Consider the following 24,352-nt stretch of genomic DNA (forward strand, 5'->3'; position numbering starts at 1 on the left):
CCAGATTGCAATGCTACCATGCATATTACTGAATTGGGAATGTCAGTCCGAGTTACAATTAAGCACGAATAAGGAGGTGGGAAGCAAGAGGAATACAAACTGGAAGGTAGCTGATAGGCAATAGGTGATTCCCCCAGTTGAGAGGATGCAGTAAGCTGGCAGGTGATAGATGGAGGAGGTAAAGGGCTGAAGGAGGAATCCAATAGGAGAGGACAGTGGACCACAGGAGAAAGGGAAGGAGGAGGGGAACCAGGGGAAGGTGATGGGTAGGTGAGAAGAGGAGTGAGAGTAATCAGAATGGGGGAAATCGAAAAAGAGAAGGGAAGGGGGGGGGGAAATTACCAAAAGCTACAAAAATTAATGTTCCTGAGTGTGCCCCATCGTGGTAGTCGAGGCAGCCAAGGACAGACATGTCAGAATGGGAATGAGAAGTCAAATTGAAATGGGGAACTATCAGGAAATCCTGTGTTGTGCAAAAGACAGAACAGCATTGAGTCTCACTGATGTAGAGGAGGCCACACTGATCCATCACATTTCTTCACCTCTGTTCTATTATTCACATTTTTTTCCTCTGCTACACTATTCATTTGATCATCCAAGGATTGGAGTCTTTAATTTCTATATCTGTCTGCTTCATGGGAATGCAACTAGATTTTACTAACATCTCCACTCTAAGGGCCTTCCATGGTTCAATGACACTTCTATCTGCCAAGCTCTGGTTTCATTTTACCTGACTACACTTGGTCTCATCTCACTGAACTTGGCTTTTCTCCAATTTTTTTTTAAACCTTGAAATGGTCTATATCATTTTCCACAATTATTCTTAACATTGCGATACTATGACTGCTGGCTCCAGATATTCCTCACTCCCTCCCCCCCCCCCCCAACTCCCCTAAAATGTTTCTCCCACTTGGCCTGGCTCACTTCCCAAAAGCAAGCCTAGAAATTGAGACTTTTTGTTGGACCAGAAGTCACAAACATTTTCCTAAATGTATTTTTAAAAAAAGCACCTCATCTTTTATTATTGCTGTCCCAGTGTGCATTTACATGCACAAAGTCCACAATACTTCATGGCTTTTAACTCTAGGACCAATGGGCACAGCCTCAGAAAAGAGGGACATAGATTTAGAACCGAGATGAAGAGGAATTTCTTTAGCCAAATTAGTGAATGTGTGGAATCCATTGCCAAAGGCTGCTGTGGAGTTGTGGCCAAGTCATTGGGTATGTTTAAGGCAGAGGTCATTCTTGATTAGCCAGGTCATGAAGGGTTACAGGGAGAAGGCAGGAGATTGGGGCTAAGGAGGAAATGGATCAGCCGTGAAATGACATTGTATACTCAATGGGCCAAATAGCCTAATTCAGCTCCTATATCTTACGGTCTTACAATAACTTTGTAATGGAAGAAATGGTATAATTATATTGGGCAGGAAAAGGAAAAATATTGCTTTATTGAGAAATATCTGGTTTGAGATAGAAGAATCCCAAAGTCAAGCAAATTTAAAGAAATGCATGCCAAACAGTTGAAGATTGCAAACGATCCAGGCATTGAAGACTATATAGCCAAAGGAAATATTTTTAGGTCAACAACCCAAGATGGTCAGTAATTTTAGGTGTGAGGCAAAATGCAGTAGTCCTCTGCACCATTTCCCCTCCCCCCCATCAAAAACCCAGACAAATTCAACATCATCATCCCTTGATCTTTGCATAAGATTTATCAGAAAGGTGCTCATGACAGAATGGACAGTGCTACACTAAAGTTATATTTTCAAACCTCAAACTGAGAGACAGCAGCATAGTGGGTTTCTCCTGACGGTGTGGTATACTTGCTTCTGTAAAATCCCTTCATTTTATCATTGAGTTCTCCAACAAAATCGATCTTCAAAGTGCCATTACCTGTTAAAATGTAATCTTATCATTAATAACAAACAAAGATTATACTGCATAGCATAAAACTGGAAGATCAAAACAGCTGTCATAAATGCCAGATGAGAGCATTAATTAAACCTAGGAGTAACTTTTTGTACATAGACTGGTTAGTGTGGAACACTCTGCTGGGGTGGTGGTGGAAGCAGATACATTACAGACACTCCAAACTCTTAGATAATTACATGGATGACAAAAAAAATGGAGGGCTACATGGGAGATAAAGTTAGACTGACCTTAGAGATGGTTATAAGATTGGCACAACCTCGTGTGATTGTACTGCACTTTAGTGTTGTATTGTTTAATGAGTGCTTCAGTAGTAAACATTTTATTACCTATTTTTGCAATAACAACAGTGGCTCTGGAACTTAACAGATGTTCCTCTTGAGCATTTTCCAGCTCCATATATACTCCATATGTGAACCCACAATCTCCAAGTTGAAATTGCCTAAGCCAGCAGCAGCCAATGCTCATCAATAATTCAACCTAAATTTAAAGCTAGATCAAAGCACTGATTATTAATACTACCCAAGCTCCAGTTAATAATTTATTGTCTAAACATGCATAATCAAAGGACAGCAATTTTTTACTAAATCGTTAATATCATTAATATTTGGATTATTTAACTTCTCACTGCGTGTTCCTCTTCTACTTGCTGAATCCTACTGTTCTGTGTGAGCTTACCTTCCAGAAATATCTTGTAAGATACCAGCACTACTTCCCACAATAGTAAAAAAAATCTTGTTATTCATCTGGATGATAGCTTTAAGCTAGTTTTCAGCTAAGCATGACATCATTTCAAATATGTGGCACTTTACCTGTCACGTGCAGGAAAACATTGAAAAGCGAAATTTACTTCAAATCTAATCAGCAAGGATTGTGCTGGTGACAGCCCAAAAGTGTCACCATGCTTTTTAACTTATTAACCCTAAACTGCAACACATTTGGAATGTGGGAATAAACCGGAGCATTTAGAAGAGATCCAAACAGTCATGGGGAGAACACAGAAACTCCGTTCAGACAGTGGCAGGAATCAAACCCAGATTAGTGATTGTTGATGCCATAAAGCAATTGTGCTAACTGCTACACTACCCTGTCGCTGACTAAGTTTACAATTCTCTGCTGCTTACTTCAATCCTGTGCAGTAGCCACACCCCCCCCCCCCAACACCAGCCAGTTACAATGCTCTGTAGAAATTTGCTAGTGTATTAGATGACATACCAAATCTCGTCAAACTCCTAATGAAATATAACTGCTGCTGCATCGATATGTTGAGTCCAGGTTAGATCCTCAGAGATATTGACACCTAGGAACTTTCTTTCCACTTCTGATCCCTTTACGAGGACTGGAGTGTGCTCCCTCATCTTACTTTTTTTCCAAGTCCGCAATCAGTTCTTTGGTCTGACTGACTGTTGCTGCAACACCACTCAACCAGCTGATCTATCTCACTCCTGTACACCCTTCATCACCATCTGAAATTCTGCCAGCAATAGTTGAATCATCAGCAAATTTATAGACTGCATTTGAGTTATGCCTAGCCACACAGTCATGGGTATAGAGAGAGTAGAGCAGTGGGCTAAGCACACATCCCTGAGGTGCACCAGTGAGGTGGAGATTTTAGTTCCAATCTGCATAGATTGTGGTCTTCTGGTTATGAAGTCTAGGATCCAGTTGCAGATGGAGGTACTGGGGGCTAGGTTCTGGAGCTTTTTGATCAGGAATGTAGGAATAATGTTTAAATGCTGAACAGTAGTCAATAAACAGTACCTTAACATAGGTATTTATATTGGCCATGGTGAAGAGCCAATGAAATCACATCTACTGTAGACCTATTGTGGCCATAGGTCACTATTAATCAATAGATACTGTGAACTGAGGGACTCAGAATATGACATTAATTCAGGAAAGTGATGCCATAGTAAAATATCAACCATGATCTTATAATGGCCTAAGATGCTAAATCAGCTATAAAGATGTATGAATTGGGATTAGTAAATTGTGGACACATTATATTGGCGCCGAAGAATGGCGACACCTGCAGGCTGCCCCCAGAACAATGTTTGGCACAAAACAACACACTTTGAGCACCAAAGCTTTTTATTTTCTTATCACGATTTCATTTATAGTTTTATTTAGAGATACAACACAGTAACAGGCCTTTCTGGCCCAACGAGCCTGCGCTACCCATGTGATCAATTAACTACTAACCTGTACAGTATACCTTTGGTGGACGGGAGGAAACCAGAGCACCAGGAGTAAACCCCACACAATCACAGGGAGAATGTACAAACTCCTTATAGACAGCGGCATGAATTGAACCCAGGTCACTGGCACTGTAAATCACTGTAATAGCTACATTACCATGGTTATCTTTTTTTAAACAAACTCCACCTTTAGGCAGTTTCAGTTTTATTTAGTAGTCATTTTGCTTTAATTACACCTGCCATGACTCAGATCTCACTCTGGCACATGATGACAAAATTGACAGGATCTCCAACTTAATTGCTCACTTTTAACATTAACAGATTATTAATGATCCTTGGTAAAAACTCAGTTGCAAAGACGACTATGGGCTTTTTTTTTCCCCACCACAAGAGATCAGTTCATATTGCATGATTCCTTCTGCTGAGCAACTAAAATGTAAAATAAAACACAAAGTTCAGAACCAAATTACACCCAAATCATTTGTTATTGCTGGAAGGCTCAGTTTCTCTACTTTTGAATGAAATAAATATCAAAGATTTGATTGCTACCACTCTTGACAGGAAAACCAACATTAAAGTTGCTAACTTCCACTAAAGTAGACCTTAGGATGGCTGTCCTTCTTGTTCAACAACTGCATTTGTCATTTCTCTATTTTAAACACAAAAGATTCCACCTCCCTCTGTTGCCCTTCAGATTCCTTCTTCAGCCCTTTACCTCTTCTACTTATCACCTCCCAGCTTCTTACTTCATTCCCCTTATCTCACCCACCTTACTCCTCACCTGGTCTCATCTATCACCTGCCAGCTAGCCCTCATTCCTCTCCTTCTCAAAAATTATTACTTTAGAAAATAGCAGTAGCTATTAATATAAGTATTAATATCTCCAAACAATTGTGAACATCAACTGTTTTAGACCAGAACACCAGAGCATAATAGGGCCATTCAGCCCATCAGGTCTGCTCTACCATTCCATCACAGCTGATTTATTATTCCTCAAACCCATTTTTCTGCCTTCTCCTCAATCTCTGATACCCTTACTAATCAAAGAGTTCTGCTTTTGTCCAAAATACTTTTTCTCTACTATCAAATAAAAATTTGATTATCTAGATAACAGTCACAAAATGAAGAGTGCAATAATAATTAGGGATGGAATTTTTCTTTTTTTGTAAAAAAAAAAGCTGACAATTTTTTCTTCTGTACACAGTAAAGAACATTTTTTTAAAAAAAAATCAGCTTCTGGACAGAAATTATCTAAGGTTCAGCCCTAACTGAGGAAGGTAGGTTTTACAGAATGGATCCATATTCAAGAAACAAATTGCAAAGGTGCACAACTAGAGCCTGTAGGCTATGCAGGCTATGTACAACAGGGAAATATGCTCTAGTCTCACAAAAAACATTGGTAAGTCAGAATTTGTATCTCGAGGCAAGAACAAAAAAAGACAATTATAAAACAAACTCATCCAGTTCTTAGAAGCAAAAGAATGGAAACTACTGCAACTGAATTCCAGGATTGATACCTGGAATTATGATGTTGTAGCTATTAGTGAAACATGGTTGCAGGAAGGGTGTGATTGGCAACTAAATATTCCTGGATTTAGTTGCTTCAGGTGTGATAGAGTAGGAGGGGCCAGAGGAGGAGGTGTTGCATTGCTTGTCCGAGAAAATCTTATGGCGGTGCTTTGGAAGGATAGATTAGAGAGCTCCTCTAGGGAGGCTATTTGGGTGGAATTGAGGAATGGGAAAGGTGTAGTAACGCTGATAGGGAGTGTATTATAGGCCACCTAATGGGGAGCATGAGTTGGAAGAGCAAATGTGTAAGGAGATAGCAGATATTTGTAGTAAACACAAGGTGGTGATTGTGGGAGATTTTAATTTTCCACACGTAGACGGGGAAGCTCATTCTGTAAAAGGGCTGGATGGTTTAGAGTTTGTGAATTATGTGCAGGATAGTTTTTTGCAACAATACATAGAAGTACCGACTAGAGATGGGGCAGTGTTGGATCTCCTGTTAGGGAATGCGATAGGTCAGCTGACAGATGTATGTGTTGGGGAGCACTTCGGGTCCAGTGATCACAATAGCATTAGCTTCAATATAATTATGGAGAAGGACAGGACAGGACCTAGAGTTGAGATTTTTGATCGGAGAAAGGCTAACTTTGAGGAGATGCGAAGGGATTTAGAGAGAGTGGATTGGGTCAAGTTGTTTTATGGGAAGGATGTAATAGAGAAATGGAGGTCATTTAAGGGTGAAATTATGATGGTACAGAATCTTTATGTTCCTGTTAGGTTGAAAGGAAAGGTTAAAGGTTTGAAAGCACCATGGTTTTCAAGGGATATTAGAAATTTGGTTCAGAAAAAGAGGGATGTCTACAATAGATATAGGCAGCATGGAGTAAAGGAATTGCTCGAGGAATATAAAGACTGTAAAAGGAATCTTAAGAAAGAGATTAGAAAAGCTAAAAGAAGATACGAGGTTGGTTTGGCAAATAAGGTGAAAGTAAATCCGAAAGGTTTCTACAGTTATATTAAAAGAGGATAGTGAGTGATAAAATTGGCCCCTTAGAGAATCAGAGTGGTCAGCTATGTGTGGAGCCGAGGGAGATGGGAGAGATTTTGAACGATTTCTTCTCTTTGGTATTCACTAAGGAGAAGGATATTGAATTGTGTAAGGTGTGGGAAACAAGTAAGGAAGTTATGGAACCTATGACAATTAAAGAGGTGGAAGTACTGGCGCTTTTAAGAAATTTAAAAGTGGATAAATCTCCGAGTCCGGACAGGATATTCCCCAGGACCTTGAGGGAAGTTTGTGTAGAAATAGCAGGAGCTCTGACGGAGATCTTTAAGATGTCATTAGAAACGGGGATTGTGCCGGAGGATTGGCGTATTGCTCATGTGGTTCCATTGTTTAAAAAGGGTTCTAGAAGGAAGCCTAGCAATTATAGACCTGTCAGTTTGACATCAGTGGTGGGTAAATTAATGGAAAGTATTCTTAGAGATAGTATTTATAATTATCTGGATAGACGGGATCTGATTAGAAGTAGCCAGCATGGATTTGTGCGTGGAAGGTCATGTTTGACAAACCTTATTGAATTTTTTGAAGAAGTTACGAGGAATGTTGACGAGGGTAAGGCAGTGGATGTAGTCTATACGGACTTCAGCAAAGCCTTTGACAAAGTTCCACATGGAAGGCTAGTTAAGAAGGTTCAGTCGTTAGGTATTAATGCTGGAGTAATAAAATGGATTCAACAGTGGCTAGATGGGAGATGCCAGAGAGTAGTGGTGGATAATTGTTTATCGGGATGGAGGCCGGTGACTAGCGGGGTGCCTCAGGGATCTGTTTTGGGCCCAATGTTGTTTGTAATATACCGAAATGATCTGGATGATGGGGTGGTAAATTGGATTAGTAAGTATGCTGATGATACTAAGGTAGGAAGTGTTGTGGATAATGAGGTGGGATTTCAAAGCTCGCAGTGAGATTTATGCCGGTTAGAAGAATGGGCTGAACGTTGGCAGATGGAGTTTAATGCTGAGAAGTGTGAAGTTCTACATTTTGGCAGGAATAATCCAAATAGAACATACAGGGTAAATGGTAGGGCATTGAGGAATGCAGAGGAACAGAGAGATCTAGGAGTAACAGTGCATAGTTCCCTGAAGGTGAAGTCTCATGTAGATAGGGTGGTGAAGAAGGCTTTTGGAACGCTGGCCTTTATAAATCAAAGCATTGAGTACAGAAGTTGGGATGTAATGTTAAAATTGCACAAGGCATTGGTAAGGCCAAATTTGGAATATTGTGTACAGTTCTGGTCACCGAATTATAGGAAAGATATCAATAAATTAGAGAGTGCAGAGACGACTTACTAGGATGTTACCTGGGTTTCAGCACTTAAGTTACAGAGAAAGGTTGAACAAGTTAGGTCTCTATTCATTGGAGCGTAGAAGGTTGAGGGGGGATTTGATCGAGGTATTTAAAATTTTGAGAGGGATAGATGACGTGAATAGGCTGTTTCCATTGAGAGTAGGGGAGATTCAAACGAGAGGACATGATTTGAGAGGGTGCAGAAGTTTAAGGGAAACACGAGGGGTATTTCTTTACTCAGAGAGTGATAGCTGTGTGGAATGAGCTTCCTGTAGAAGTAGCAGAGGCCAGTTCAGTTGTGTCATTTAAGGTAAAATTGGATAGGTATATGGACAGGAAAGGAGTGGAGGGTTCTGGGCTGAGTGCGGGTAGGTGGGACTAGGTGAGATTCAGAGTTCGGCACAGACTAGGAGGGCCGAGATGGCCTGTTTCCGTGCTGTAATTGTTATATGGTTATATGGAAAATAGAAGGATGTTACCATTTTCAATGTTCTGTATTTACCTTTTTGTAGAGCGCTAGGAAACGAGAGTGTCACCTTCTCATCTTCATTTTGATAATTGAACCCTGTTGCATTTATTTCTGTAAAATTATATAAACAAAGTTTTATTATCGTTAAATCACTCCATCACAGAGCATCCTCACATCAGCAGCTATTACCTGGTTGGTACAGCATCCTCTAACAATATACAAAATCTACATTGAACTGTCAGATCAGCAGTAAAGATCATTGGCTGCAGTCTACCATCACTACAAGACTTGTATGTGCGCCCAGGACAAAGTAGTGGCAAATTTTTCCTACAGAAATAGCTTGCCATTGCCTTCTTCCAGGCAGTATCTTTAGAAGACAGGTGACTCCAGCCATTATCAATACTCCTCAGAGATTGGCTGTCTGGCATTAGTGGTTGCATAACCAGGACGTGTGATCTGCACCGGCTGCTCAGAAGACCATTCATTACCTGTTCCCATGGCTTCATGTGACCCTAATCAGGGTGCTAAGCAGGTGCTACACCTTGCCCAAGGGTGACCTGCAGGCTAGTGGAGGGAAGGAGAGTCTTAACACCTCCTTTGTTAGAGACACACCTCCACCCAGCCACCCAAGGAAAGCGCTACAGAACTATTAAAACAAAGAAGTTATTACATCTTTAAAGCTTCTTCCCCCGACAGTTAATTTAACGATTCTAGTTCGTGCCACCCGACTCCCTTTATCATTACTTTAAACCATTTTTATAATTGTAAATACTTGATGATATTCATGCACTGTATTTATGTACATTTTACTCCATACTAATTTTTATATAATTCTTTATATAGATACTTCCAGTAAAATGGCTGTGCATATACACACAGCAGACTCTCAGGGGACAACCAAAGGTGCTTTTTTCCTTGTAAAATGTGTTTTATACATGGTAAGACTTCTGTTGACTCCAATAACTACATTCGCAGCAGGCTGAACGCATCAATGTGCTGCTCATTGTTTGGAGTAATCGGCTGGGGTGTTGCAAGAGCTGGGCTGGGAGGGCTTCGAGCAGGGCCATCATGCCACAGAAGCCAGATTTAGCTCAGAGGAGCTGACCCCTGGGTGCTCGTCACTCTGAGACACTATTGGGGTGCCTTCGAGTTGGCGCAGAGGTGGTGTGTAGTGAAACTGAGTGACTGTCTTGAACATTTCTTTTGCGATCTCAAGACTCTGTGGGACATTGATTGGCGCAGGCCTGCTTCCCTTGTATTGTGATGAGACAGGTGGTGAGGTAGCAGTTAGTATTTACTACCCATCTCTAAGTAGCCCAACTAAACTCAGAACAGCTACAGCCCTTTTTGAGAATTTATTTATGGATAAGGAATTCCAGTGGCCACTATTAGGTACACCTACTCGTTAATGTAAACATCTAATCAACCAATCATGTGACAACAACACAAGCATGCAGACACATTAACTTAGGGGTTCCCGGCCTTTTTTATGCCATGGGCTCCTACCATTAACTTGTTGGGGGGTGCATGGGCCCCAGGTTGGGAATCCTTGCATTAACAGATGGCTAAACAGGTTTAGTTTCGTTTAATGATAACATACAGGATGCTGATTGGGAGGGAGAAGTACCACTCAATCTCAAGAGGTGGTGGTCAGGCACACCGTTATTGAGATGATCACTGCCTGGCACAGGCGTAGCATAGGTGTGACCTGTTCCGGGGACAGTGGCAAGTGGGGAGTTTGACTGGGATGGTACAATTGTCACACAGTAATACAGGTGTCCCAAGACAAGTTCCGGCAGGACAGAAACCTCCCATAGAGCATCAGCATATTACACTATCAGACAGCTTGAATGCTTTCTGGTCTTGTTAAATGCAGGAATGAAGTTGCTGAAGTATTGTGAATGGAACTGAACCGTGTCCAATCGACAAAAATCTCAGTTCCAAACTGTTTCACAGCACCAAGGAACAGAACACTACAGCACAGTACAGGTCCTTTTGCCCACAATTTTGTGCCTTTTAACCTACTCCAAGATCAATCTAGCATTTTCCTCCCACATAACCTCCATTTCTCTTTCCTCCATGTGCCTAACAAAACCATTATAATACAGGTTCCCAAAATGTTTTAATGCCATGGACTCCTACCATAACTGAGGGGTCTGTGGACCCCAGGTTGGAAACTTGTGCCCTATAGGGTCATCTCTCAGCCTCCTAAGCTTCAGGGAAAACAATCCCGGTCAATCCCAAGAAATATTTTTTTTTAATTTTACAGCTTCAAGTTTAATAGCATCCTTCCTACAGAAGGGCAACCAGAACTGAACACAGTTACCAATGTCATGTACAGCTGGAACATGATGCCGCAACACCTGTACTCAATTTCCTAACTGATGAAGGCAAGCATGCTAAATGCCATCTTGTCTACCTGTGATTGGCATCAGCCAACCTGCCGTCAAGGACATACAATCAAGGACAAATACCGAAAGGTGCCAGGAAAAGGCCACCAATATTATGAAGGATCCCACCCACCCTGCTCACGGACTGTTTGTCCCACTCCCTTCAGGAAGGAGGCTATGCAGCACCCACACCAAGACCAATAGACTCCAAACCAGTTACTTTCCCCAAGCAGTAAGGCTGATCAACACCTCCACACCCACAACCACCACTATCTTATCATTTCCTGTCAGTACAGACACTCCTATGCCTATGCCTAACATACAATTTAAATTCCAAGTAAATTTTATTATGAAAGTACACACACATCTATATTACCATATACAACCCTGAAATTCATTTTCTTGTAGGCGTACCCTATAAATCTATAGAATAATTACCATAACAGAATTAATGAAAGACCACTCAACTTGGGCATTCAACCAGAATGAAGAAAACAAACTGCAAATACAGAAAGTAATAATAATAAATAAATAATCGATAAATGTCAAGAACACGAGATGGAGTTCTTGAAAGTTGTGGGAACATTTCAATGGGCAAGTGCAGTTGAGTGATGGTTCAAGAGCCTGACGGCTGAAGGTTAATTGTCACTGAACCTGATGCTGGGAGTCCTGCAGTTCCTGTACCTTCCTCCTGATGACAGCAGCGAGAAGAGAGCTTGCCCTGGGTGGTGGGGGTCCCTGATGAAGGATGCTGCTCTCTTGCAATGTTTCATATAGACGTGCTCAATGGTGGTGGGGGGGGGGGGGGGCTTTACTCATGATAGACTGGGTCATATCCACTACTTTCTGTAGGATTTTCATTCAAGGGCATTGGTGTTTCCACACCAGACAGTGATGCATCCAGTCAATATACTCTCTGCTATACATCTAAAGTTTTAGATATACTGCATATGTAAATTTATGCATATATGCTATCATGTATTTGTGGCGATGTGCTACACACAGCGCTGAAATAACGACACGCAGTCGGTAAGTCATTTCGAGACTAGTTTATTCAAACTTCGCGGCGCTGGCATTTAAATCCCTAGCACCCTCCCTCCCTGGGCGGAAATGACGTCAGAGGTGCATTACCAAAGTCTCTCCCCACGCGCTGGCTATTTGTGAGCCGGTTCGCCTGCGCAGAAAGTGGGTCGCCACATATTTATATTTATTGTTTTTTATTATTCTGCTCCTTACTGCATTTGTCGTGCTGCATCAGATGTGGGATAAGTTATTTTATTCTCTTTTATACTTGTACACTGGAAATTACATTGGACAATCTTGAATCCAGGGTCCGAAGCATTTATTTCCTCCATCACCAGCACAGAACACTGCTGTGCGTACCATAAGATGCACTGTAATGACTCAGCCACGCTATGCCAGCAGTACCTTCCAAACCAATCAACTCTACCAGCAAAGATACAAAGTAGGACTACTTCAGAAATGTGCTGAGGGTAGGAAAATTTAACTCCAACAACCAATGTTTTGTGCAAGGCTGCAATGCCAGTTGCTGGAGTTTATACCTTGATTTGAGCTTTTCCAAATATCCATGATGCACCTCTATCAAGTACCGCGTTGACACTACGGTCATGAACACTTCATTTGCTTGTTTGTCAAGCCTGGATGTGAGACCGCAAACATTTTGTCACCAGTCGAAGTAACACCATCAGCCGAGTACTCTTGTCTATACTGGTTTGACTCATTGTTCTGATTGGTTGGCTGTCATGCTGGCCGCTGGGTTCTGGACAAGTGGATAGCTGAGTGAACTCTACTAGCCCGTATTCCTGGTTATTGGTCATTGTGAGCATTGATTTTATTTGGTCTCCAGTTTTGGATCTCAGTGATCCAAACTAGGATTTGGAAAGCAAATTATTGTTAGACAAGTACAACACGAGAACACCATTGATAATTTCACATCTGTACTAAGTCTTATTTTCTTGAGATCGTGTGGAGCAAATCAAATTCACTGAAGACCAGTTTCTGTGATGATGGGAATCTCAGGAAAGAGAGCTGAATCATCAATGTGGCAATTCCAGCTGAAGATAGTTACTATTCCTTCAAGCCTCACCTTAGTTACTGCTGGGCCCTGTCATTGTTCAGGATGGAGCCTGTTCCTCCTCTTAGCTATTTAATTGGGGGGGGGGGGGGGGTACTAGGCAGCCACTATATCTTGGCCAAGAGTGACCTGCAGGCCAGTGGAGGGAAGTGAAGGAGCATTGCAGTTGGAAAATTGCAATTGCAAAACCAGTGGATTGCCAACAGGGCCAGGAGCAGGTAGCCTGTTGCAGTCAGACTGGAGATGATCTATTTTTAAAATTATGATTATCATAGTTCAAAAAATGTTCTTTCCCTTCTAAGTTTTTGCTCTTCCTGATGGAAAACAACCCTTTACAGTTCCATGGTTGCCTCCTTATTTTTCAATGATTTGTGGGACAGTCGAACACAGAATGCTGGCAGGCTAACACACACAAAATGCTGGAGAAACTCATCAGGTCAGGAAGCATCTATGGAAATGAATAAACAGTCGACATTTCGGGCTGAGACCCTTCATCAGGCCTGGAAAGGAAGGGGGAAGATGCCAGAATAAGGTGGTGGGGGGAGAGGAAGGAGGACAAACTAGAAGGTGATATGTGAAGCCAGATGGGTAGGGAAAGGGTGAAGCAAGAACCTGGCAGGTGATAATTGGAAAAGGTAAGAGCTGGAGAAGGATCTGATGAGAAGAGCATGGACCATGGGAGAAAAGGGAGAGTTGCATCTGGGGAGGTGATATACAGGTGAGAAGAGGTAGCTGGCTATTCACAAGGGGATCAAACACAACCCAACTTGACCTCACTTTCAACAAGATGCACATTTTGCTGGGAATAGCAGAACTTCCTTTTCCACCAAATCCAGGGCCACCGTGGTCAAGTTCACTGTCACCCTTACTGCCTCAACTGAGCCTACATCTTTACCTTTCGCCTGCTTTTCATTCTAACCCCTATAACACAAATGCAAAGTTACTAACAGTCATCAGGCAACAATTATACAATTGTGGCAATAAATGTTCACATCAACTATAAAAATTCTTCCCAATATATTTTCATAGCTTAAGACAGACAAAGTTGAGAGCCATTTTGCCTAATCATTATGAGGCAAATTTTAAACAAATGGAAATATTCAACACAATTCAGCAACTAATAAGGAATAGCTTTTGAACGAAATGGAAACTGAGGTTTAGAAAGATAATACCAGAACCAATGGCCTAATAACTAAAGCACGGCAGCCAATGTAGAGTGGTGAAAATCAGGGATTTAAAAAATTACCAAAACTGCAAGGAGTTCAGACACCTGCCATTCTGAAATCTGACCCTTCAGTCCTGAAGAAGGGTCTCAAACCAAAGCACTGACTTTTGATTCCTCACCATAGGTGCTGCCTGACCTGCTGAGTTCCTCCAGCAGTGTGTGTATTACTCAGACATCTGTATCAATATTGGACATAGATGTTTACAGGTTTTCCAAGGAAAACAGAGCTCACGACATCAACCACAGCCAATTGATCATCTTCCCTCTCATTATCTATCTGAAGTAACGCACAAAAGCTCTTTGCGCTTGCTAGGTCAGACAGAGCTCCTTTTCTGGAACTTTTGTCACAATGAGAGCAACTTTAATCTTTTTAATCAGGTACATGTATTCATTCCTACTACTCCCTATTGTAACTATTCTAACTAAAACAGAAGTACAGATTGCTTTGATGCACACATCTTATGCGCATGTGCTTATGAATCCCCCCCCCCCCCCCCGGAAAATTAGGTTGTAAGCCTTCTTTTGCCAAATGCTTTGAGGAAAATAGATATGCACAGAGACGGAATATTGAAAGGCCTGGTGGATGTGGAGGGAATGGTTCCTATAGTGGGGGGAGTCTCAGAGGGAACAGCCTCAATAGAAGGTTGCCCCTTTAGAAAAGAGATAAGGAAGAATTTCTTTACCCATGATGTGGAATTTATTGCTACAGACAGTTGTTGAGGCCAAGTCATTGGGTATATTTAAAGTGGAGGTTGATAGATTCCTGATTAGTAAGGATAAATGTCATTAGGAGAAGGTAGCAAAATGGCGTGTGAGGGATAATGACTCAGCTAGGATTGAAAGACAGAGCAGAGCAATCGTCTAATTCTGCTCCTACATCTTATGGCTTTATATGTCAATGGTTGAGAGTGTCACTGGGCTATACCAGGTATGGTCTGACACTCCTTGAGGGTTCACCCTCTTGAAAGATGTCTCCGAGATAGACATCGCAGGGTTACCAGATACTGCAAACATTTGCCCAGGTGTACTTTTATTCCCCCTTTCAAAGCATGCATGAAAGGAGTTGAGCTCATCTGTGAGTGAAGTATCACAGCCATCCATGATATTAGGTTTCACCTTGTAGGAAGTAATGGCCTGCCAACTCTGCCAGAGCCAATGTGCATCTGATTCCATTTGTAGCTTAAATAGGAAAATATTGGTTCTATTAAAATTTAAATAATGGAATTATCAAGAAAATTAACCAATAATTTCAGAAGATAAAGACTTTGCAGAGCCTTCTGACCATGGATAATCTACTCCTTTACAACTTAAACAGAACTTCAATGATGAGATCATCATCGGGGTCTCTCGCCATCATGGACATTTACACTACACTCTGCATCCGCAAAGCAAACAGTATTATGAAGGACCCCACACACCCCTCATACAATCTCTTCTCCCTCCTGCCATCTGGGAAAAGGCTCTGAAGCATTCGGGCTCTCACGACCAGACTATGTAACAGTTTCTTCCCCCAAGCTATCAAACTCCTCAATACCCGAAGCCTGGACTGACACCTTGCCCTATTGTCCTGTTTATTATTTATTGTAATGTCTGCACTGTTTTTGTGCACTTTATGCAGTCCTCGGTATGTCTGTAGTCTAGTGTAGTTGTTTTTTTCTCTCTGTGTTGTTTTTTTTAACGTAGTTCAGTCTAGTTTTTGTACTGTGTCATGTAACACCATGGTCCTGAAAAACATTGTCTCAGTTTTGCTATGTACTGTACCAGCAGTTATGGTCGAAATGACAATAAAAGTGATTTGACTTGGTACTTGAAGTTAAATATCATATTTGTGTGTCGTGTGGCTCATTTAATCACACAGCACAAGTTTCACGATGAAGTATTAAAAATAAAAATCAATTATGACAAACAGAAGTAGTGAACACAAGGAAAAGAAAATTCAAAAAACCTTAATGAATGTGTACCCCTTTCAAGTAGCTTGTTAATTTGATAAATAGTCTTGCATTTATCAATTATCAGCAAAGTTAGTATTCAAAGTTTTTCCCCTCCCCCCATAGCCTATTCTGCCTCCCTTCTTACTTTAGCTCCTTACGTTGTCCTCCCTCTTTCCTTTTCTTCCGTGCTCCACTCACCTATCAGATTCCTTTTTCAGTCCTTTATCTGTTCCATCTATCACCTCCTAGCTTCCAACTTCAACCCACCTGGCTCCAGCCATCACCTTCTAGCTTGTGCTTCCTCACCACCCCTCACCATCTTATTCTGGCTTCTTCCAGCCCTGATGATGAGCCTTGGCCCAAAACATTGACTCTTTATTCCTCTCCATAAATGCTGCCTGACCAGCAGAGTTCCTCCAGCATTTTGTGTGTTATTATTGATTTTCAGCATCTGCAGAATCTTGCGCTTATAAATGCTATATTTAACATTCTGTTGAAGATGGACATTGTTCTTATGTGTAAAGCACATAACATGATAACTTATGAATCACACATAAATAACAAACTAGAGTACATTAATATTAAATATCATAAGGTATGGAATAGTTTAACCAGTGACACTTCGAATACGATGTGGTTTTAAGTTCAGAAGCCTTATGGCCTGAGGGAAGAAATTGTTTCCCATACTGACCATTTTTTGTTTTATGCATGGTAATCTTCAGTCTGATGGTAGAAAGTCAAAGAAAATGCTGGACAGATAGGTGGGATCCTTAATGATATTAAAGGCCCTGCGTATGTAGAAAGTGAGGGGAAATTTGACAGAGGTATACAAAATTAGAAGAGGTGTAGAGTAAATGTAAGCAGGCTTTTTCCACCAAGGCTGGGTGAGACTACAGCAAGATGTCATGGGTTAGGATGAAAGGTGAAATATTAAAGGGGAACTGTATAGGAACTTCTTCCCTTGGAGGATGGAACAAGCTGCTGGTGAAAGGGGCAGATGTGAGCTCAAATGCACATTTAAGACAAGTTTGGATAGCAGAGGTATGGCCCAGATGCAGGTCAATGGGACTAGCCAGTATAACGTTCAGAATGAACCAGATAGGCTGACTAGGCTGCTACTGTACTGTAGTGCTTTATGACATTTGTATCTTTATAATCCTTCAATATCCCTTCAGATCTTTGGTATAGAGAATCATTTTGTGCTCTTCTATCAAACTCATTGGCAACATACTTCTGAAGATGAAGTGAAACTGCTCTCAACTCACTACCAATTAGCAGAGACTCAGTAGTTCTGTAATGATTGATCCATTAAAAACTAAAGCCGAGTTCTTATCTCTCACCATTAGATTAATCTAAAGAGATAACATGTAAAACTATGCATCAGTGTAAACTCTTAATTCAAAAAAGTTCTCTGAAACAGTAAAATAATTACTTCAAAATAATTATATAATTAAGGAACTGTCTAAAGGGGAAGGAAACAGTAGGGCAAAGTGTTCTAGAATTAGAAATTTGAAATATGCTATCTAGTTCACATTACTTCACTCGACATTTAAGGAAAAAATGCTGTAATCTCAGTTGAAGATGTTGTTAACTGTGACAGTCACATTTTTTATAGATAGGGTGGCAGAATGGAGATACGTCACTACCAAAGGAGATGTAAGGCACTCCGTCTCTCCACTAGCTTGCAGGTCACCCTTGGGAAAAGTTAGCACCTGCTTAGACACCCCCCCCCCCACCTTATCAGGATCACATGAAGCCATGGGAGCAGGTGGTAGATGGTCATATGAACAGCTGGTGCAGATCACAAGTCCTGGTTATGCAACCATTGATGTCAGGCTGACAATCTCTGAAGAGTATTGATAATGGTTGGGGTCACCCGTCTTGTAAAGACACTGCCCAGAAGGTGGCAGTGGCAAACCACAAAAATTTGCCAAGAACAATCATGGTCATGGAAACCATGATCGCCCATATTATACGACATGGCACATAATGAACGAACAAGTATAGATCAGGAGAAATAGAATAATAGAGCTGGAAAATGATGAATGAAATGGAAAAAATCTAAACAGGGGCTGGAGTTAAGAGCACTCCAGCATAGTAGTAAAATATGATTTCCCCTTTCTGAACCCATGCTGGCTTTCTGCTAACATGCCCGTTCTCATCAATTGCTTTTCCATCTCATTCTTTACTAATGTTTACATATCATACCTACAATACAGATTAAGCCTCCTAGCCAAAAGTTACCAGGGTCAGTGTGGTCACATACCGGGACAACGTTAGCCCATTTCCAGTCCACCGATTTGAAAAATACATGTTAGGGGTTTGTACATACAATCACAGACCTCTTCAAGTACCCTTGGATATATGTTGTCTGGCCCTAGATATTTATTATTTATTTCCAAAGATAGTTTCTAAAAAGTTTACATTGATGAAAGGTGGAAATGAAACATTCTGCAAAATATTTTGATATAATAAAATGCAGCAGTTGATAATTAGTATAATTGGAACAAATGGTTGGAGATAGAGATTTTTATCTGAGGTAACAATTATTGCATGAAAAACACGAGTGGATTCAACTAATCCATGAACTGAATCCCTGAAAACTAGATGAGGAAGGCCAACTACTAAACTACACAAGACAAGCAAGAGTTAAGGGAAAGAGGCAGGGATTCAGGGATAGCCAAGATCAGATCAGAAGATGAAGCAGACTCTGGCAACCATCTGACCCACTTCTCAGAATCAAGTTTATTACTACTAGCATATATCTTGAAATTTGTTGTTTTGCGACACAAGTACACTGTAATACATTACAATAAATAAACTTAAATTACAGGAGGAAATCTATTCAAAAAGCTAAATTAATTAGTGCAAAAAGAGCAAAGAATATTGAGGTAGTGTACATGGGCTCATTGTTCATTCAGAGATCTGATAGCAGAGGTGAAGAAGCTGTTCCTGAATCGTTGAGTGTGTGTCTTCAGGCCCCTGTACCTCCTCCCTGACGGCAGAGGGGAAGAAGCTGTTCCTGAATCGCTGAGTGTGTGTCTTCAGGCTCCTGTACCTCCTCCCTGATGGGAGAGGGGAAGCTGTTCCTGAATCGCTGAGTGTGTGTCTTCAGGCCCCTGTACCTCCTCCCTGACGGCAGAGGGGAAGAAGCTGTTCCTGAATCGCTGAGTGTGTGTCTTCAGGCTCCTGTACCTCCTCCCTGATGGCAGAGGGGAAGAAGCTGTTCCTGAATCGTTGAGTGTGTGTCTTCAGGCTCCTGTACCCCCTCCCTGATGGCAGAGGGAAAGAAGCTGTTCCTGAATCGTTGAGTGTGTGTCTTCAGGCTCCTGTACCTCCACCCTGATGGCAGAGGGGAAGAAGCTGTTCCTGAATCGTTGAGTGTGTGTCTTCAGGCTCCTGTACCTCCTCCCTGATGGCAGAGGGGAAGAAGCTGTTCCTGAATCGTTGAGTGTGTGTCTTCAGGCTCCTGTACCTCCACCCTGATGGCAGAGGGGAAGAAGCTGTTCCTGAATCGTTGAGTGTGGGTCTTCAGGCTCCTGTACCTCCTCCCTGATGGCAGAGGGGAAGAAGCTGTTCCTGAATCGTTGAGTGTGGGTCTTCAGGCTCCTGTACTTCCTCCCTGATGGCAGAGGGGAAGAAGCTGTTCCTGAATCGTTGAGTGTGTGTCTTCAGGCTCCTGTACCTCCTTGATGATAGCAATGAGAACAAAGCATGTCCTGAGTGATGGGGGAGGGGGGGGGTCCTTCGATTTTGCAGCTTTCACTTAAAAGATGTACCAACGTACATATTTCATTTAAACTTTTTTAAATGACATACAACACCATACCAGGATATCACCGTTAATACCTTATAAATGAAAAAGATCAAGAAATGATCACCTTATGTTCCGTCTGGGTAGCCTCCAACCTGATGACATGAACATTGATTTCTCTAACTTCCGTTAATGCCCCTCCTCCTTCTTACCCCATCCCTCAGTTATTTATTATCCCCCCCTTTTTCTCTCTCTGCCCCTCTCAATCACTCCTTGTCTGCTCTCCATCTCCCTCCGGTGCTCCCCTCCCCCTTTCTTTCTCCCTAGGCCTCCCATCCCATGATCCTCCCCCCTTCTCTAGCTGTGTCCCTTTTGCCCAATCAACTTTCCAGCTCTTAGCTTCATCCCTCCCCCTCCTGTCATCTCCTATCTTCTCTTATCATTTCAGATCTCCCCCTCCCACTTTCAAATCTCTTACTATCTCTTCTTTCACTTGATCCTGGCGAAGGGTCTCGGCCCAAAACGTTGACTGTGCTTCTTCCTATAGATGCTGCATTCCACAAGCATTTTGTGTGTGTTTCGTGATCAAGAAATGAGCTGAGAAGGACATTGAGCAGAAGAAAATGGCTAGATACCCAAGTATTAAGCAGAACCTCATAGGGGAAAAACAGATATATTTTTTATATCCAGATAGAGAATGGCTACACAAACACACGATCAGGCATACTGAAAGTCATCATCGTATGATGCTGGCGAACATGGTCTGCCACCTCTGCCAGGTAAGGCTTTCCTTATTCAGCATTTTTCTCATCCTTCTTTCCTGCTTCTGCCCTGCTGATAAGATTATTGAACAATCAGATGGCCCTTTGACCTCAATCTACCGTGTTATGGCCTTGCATACCGTCTGGTCTGTTTGCACTGCAATTGCTTTGTAACTGTGACACTGCATTCTGTTACGGTGTTATCTTGAACTACATCAATGCACTGTTGCAATGAACTGATCATTATTGATGACATGCATCTCAGTACATGTGACAAAATTAAACAAATTTTATTAGTTTAAAATTCAATGTAAAATTACCAAAGTACATATCCGTCACCATACACAACCTGAGATTCACTTTGAGGCCATACTCTAAATTCAACAACCATAATAGAATCAATGAAAGGTTGCACCAATAGGGAAGATAACCAGTGTGCAAAGACAATAAACTGTAAATACAAAAATAAATAATAGATATCAAGAACGAGGTGAAGAGTCCTTGGAACTGAGTCCATAGATTGTGAGAACACTTCAATGATGGGCCAAGCAAAGTTGATTCAAGAGTCTGATAGTTGAGGTGTTTTGACTGTTCCTGAACCCAGTGATGTGAATCCTGAGGCTCCTGTACCTTTTTCATGATAGCAGCAATGAGAAGACAGCATGTCCTGGGTGGTGAGGGTCCCTGATGATGGATGCTGCTTTCCTGCAACAGCATTTCATGTAGATGCACTCAATGATGGGGAGGGCATTACTCCTGATGGACTGGACCGTATCCACTACTTTCTGTTGGATTTTCCGTTCAAGAGCATTGGTGTTTCCATACCAGGTGTGATGCAGGCAGTCAATATACTCTCCATCACACATCTATAGAGGTTTGTCAAAGTTTTAGATGTCATGCCAAATCTTCACAAATTCCAAGGAGGTAGAGGCGCTGCCGTGGTTTCTTCCTAATTGCCCTTACATACTGGGCCTAGGACAAGTCCTCCAAAATAATAACACCAAGAAATTTAAGGTTGCTGACTCATTTCAACTCTGATGAGAACTGGCTGCTGGACCTCTGGTTTCCTTCTCCTGAAGGCTCCTTGATCTTGCTGACATTGAGTGAAAAGTTGTTGTTAAGGCAGTGGTCCCCAACCACCGGGCCACAAAGCATGTGCTACCGGGCCGCGAGGAAATGATATGATTTGGCGGCATGGAATGATGAGTCAACTGCACCTTTCCTCATTCCCTGTCACGCCCACTGTTGAACTTGAATGCACACAAGGTCATCAGTCACCTAAACACAGTGATACCCTAGCACCAGGGATCACCAGTTGGCCTTGGGTAACCGGCTGCCTCACATGGCTGGCGAGAAGTGTTGTTGCTACTGGCTTGGAGCGCAGACAGATGGGCGCCACCTCTGAACCTGTTTAGCACACCGAATGTTTGTGGGGAACCCGGTGCTAAAATATTCACAGACAACTTAATTCGGGCTCAGGGTTTTGTAAGTAGCAGAGCAGCTACCTCGCTGTGATCTACTGAAAGTCATCCGGCGAGTCAAACTTTTGCTGGCCAATAGATCCTACATGCCTACTGGGGCGGGGGGGTGCATGCGTCCTGTCGCAGTCCTCACTTGCTCTCTCCGGACCGAGACCGCCACGGCCCCGGCATGGGGACCTCCAGCCCTTATCTTGTCCTCTCACCCCACCCACGAACAGCTGCACCTGGCCAAGGCATCTGGCAGCGGGCGGGCAGGAAGCTGGAGTTCAGGCCTGGAGGCAGTCTAATGAGGCAATGAAGCCCTCAAAACGGCTTCCACACCTTGAGACCAAGCATCCTGCACTTAAAGACAAACCCGCTGAGTTTTTTTGAGTGGAAAAAACTTGAGCAAGTGGGGACAGAAGCAAGTGCTGAGAGCCGCAGAATAGACTGGACATAAGGAACCCCCTTCAAATATCGCTGTCTCCCATCACCCCTCAATGGGATTGTCTTGTTGCAGGGAAACAAGCCCAGGGCTCCCACTGATTCAGCGATATTGATGTTTTGCAATGATTTTATATGTTCATACAAGGACAACATGTGCTGTGTGTTTAATATCCAGACGTCACTTAAAATGTAATGATGCTATTGACTTATATGTGACTTCTAATTGACTTATCACTATATTCATGTGAGGAAAATATGCGCTGGGTGCTTAATATTAAATTCGTTAGATAAACCCCTTTAGAAATGAAATTGAGTGTATTAGGCACATATAAGTGACTTATAGTTGACTTATCACCTATATTCCGGTTGTGATTAATACCCCCCCCCCCCCCCGGGCGGTCCGCAAGAATATTGTCAATATTACACCGGCCCACGGTGCAAAAAAAAAGGTTGGTGACCCCTGTGCTAAGGCACCACTCAACCAGATTTTCAATCTCTCTCCTATATGCTGAATTTACTCTGGCAACTGGCACCAAAGCCATTAACTTTTCTCTCTTCACAGATGCAGCACAAACTTAAGTAGCTGCAGTGCCTAGTGCTTTACTTCTGAGAGAAAATGTCTAGTCACCAAAGTTTACAGATCAACACCTTGCTCAGAACGCTGCTCTTTTAAAAAAAAAGTACTAGCTTGGCAGATATTATACAAAGGTAATGGTCAGGGGGCAGGGTGGTACAAAGAAAATCATGTGCTCAAAAACCTATTCTATAAATAATCATAACTGTTGGAAAACAAATCTATTTGAAAACCAGTGGGTAGCTTTAGTGTTTGCCAAGAAACTGCTGCCACATGCTCTAGCGTACTGCAATAGCAACAGTGAAGATGAGATCATGTACTATTATCTAATACAATAAAATACCAACACTGGTTCATCACTGCCCCAAAGTTCACTAGAATCAACAAAATCCTCCATTTAAGAATCACATCCAGAGAGAAACCCTGCAGCTAAAATATTCCTAGCTCCCACTCATCATCCTCTCATTAATAATTATTAAAGGTTTGATTTTATTTTGTACAGAATCATTACTTTTAAGACAAAAAAGCTTGGTGGGGGGGGGGGGTGTCAAACGTGAAAAAATCATCCATTGTCAGAGATTTATCATAATGTTGCTGGCAAAGAGCTCAAGTGCATAGTTCCATAATATGCTACCAGAAACCCACTCTTTATGGATGGAGATGCTTATTCTGTCAACGGTTTTAACAATTACACTCCTTAAACTCAATTTGCAGCTTTCAAAATCACCTACACTGTCAGATTCAAGTGCAAATGCCACTCCACTCTTTAAGAAGGGAGCAACGCAAAAGAAATGAAATTACAGGCCAGTTAGCCTCACCTCAGTGGTTGGGTAAGTTTTGGAGCCTATTATTAAGGATGAGATTTCGGGGTACTTGGAGACTAATGATAAAATAAGTCAAAGTCAGCATGGTTTCAGTAAAGGGAAATCTTGCCTGGCATATCTGTTAGAGTTCTTCCAGGAAGTAACAAGCAGGGTGGACAAAGGAGAGGTAGTGGATGTCACTTACTTGGATTTTCAGAAGGCATTTGATAAGGTGCCACACACGAGATAAAATCTTATGGCGTTACTGAAAAGATACTGGCATGGACAGAGGAATGGCTGACAGACAGGAGGTAGTGAATGGGAATAAAAGGGGTCTTTTCTGGTTGGCTGCCAGTGATTAGTGGTGTTCCTCAGGGGTCAGTTTTGGGACTGCTACTTTTTAACATTGTTTGTCAATGATTTAGATAACGGAATTGATGGCTTTGTGGCAAAGTTTGCA

At 42.0% G+C, this 24,352-nt stretch overlaps 1 protein-coding gene across 2 annotated transcripts in view; it reads right to left on the reverse strand.

The window, feature by feature from the left end:
* LOC132385586 (puromycin-sensitive aminopeptidase-like) overlaps window positions 1-24,352 on the reverse strand; it is a 257,048-nt gene that overhangs the window by 185,594 nt on the left and 47,102 nt on the right. For both annotated transcript variants that reach the window (XR_009509200.1, XM_059957751.1), the window contains exons 3-4: window positions 8,486-8,563; window positions 1,772-1,893 (exon numbers count right to left, since the gene is read on the reverse strand). Coding sequence is in view for 1 of the 2 variants with exons in the window: in XM_059957751.1 (XP_059813734.1) it covers window positions 1,772-1,893; window positions 8,486-8,563 (200 nt within the window). In the remaining variant the exon portion in view is untranslated. The remainder of the gene's footprint in view (window positions 1-1,771; window positions 1,894-8,485; window positions 8,564-24,352) is intronic.

The sequence above is a fragment of the Hypanus sabinus genome (assembly GCF_030144855.1).
Source record: "Hypanus sabinus isolate sHypSab1 chromosome X1 unlocalized genomic scaffold, sHypSab1.hap1 SUPER_X1_unloc_11, whole genome shotgun sequence".
NCBI classification, from domain to species: Eukaryota; Metazoa; Chordata; class Chondrichthyes; order Myliobatiformes; family Dasyatidae; genus Hypanus; species Hypanus sabinus.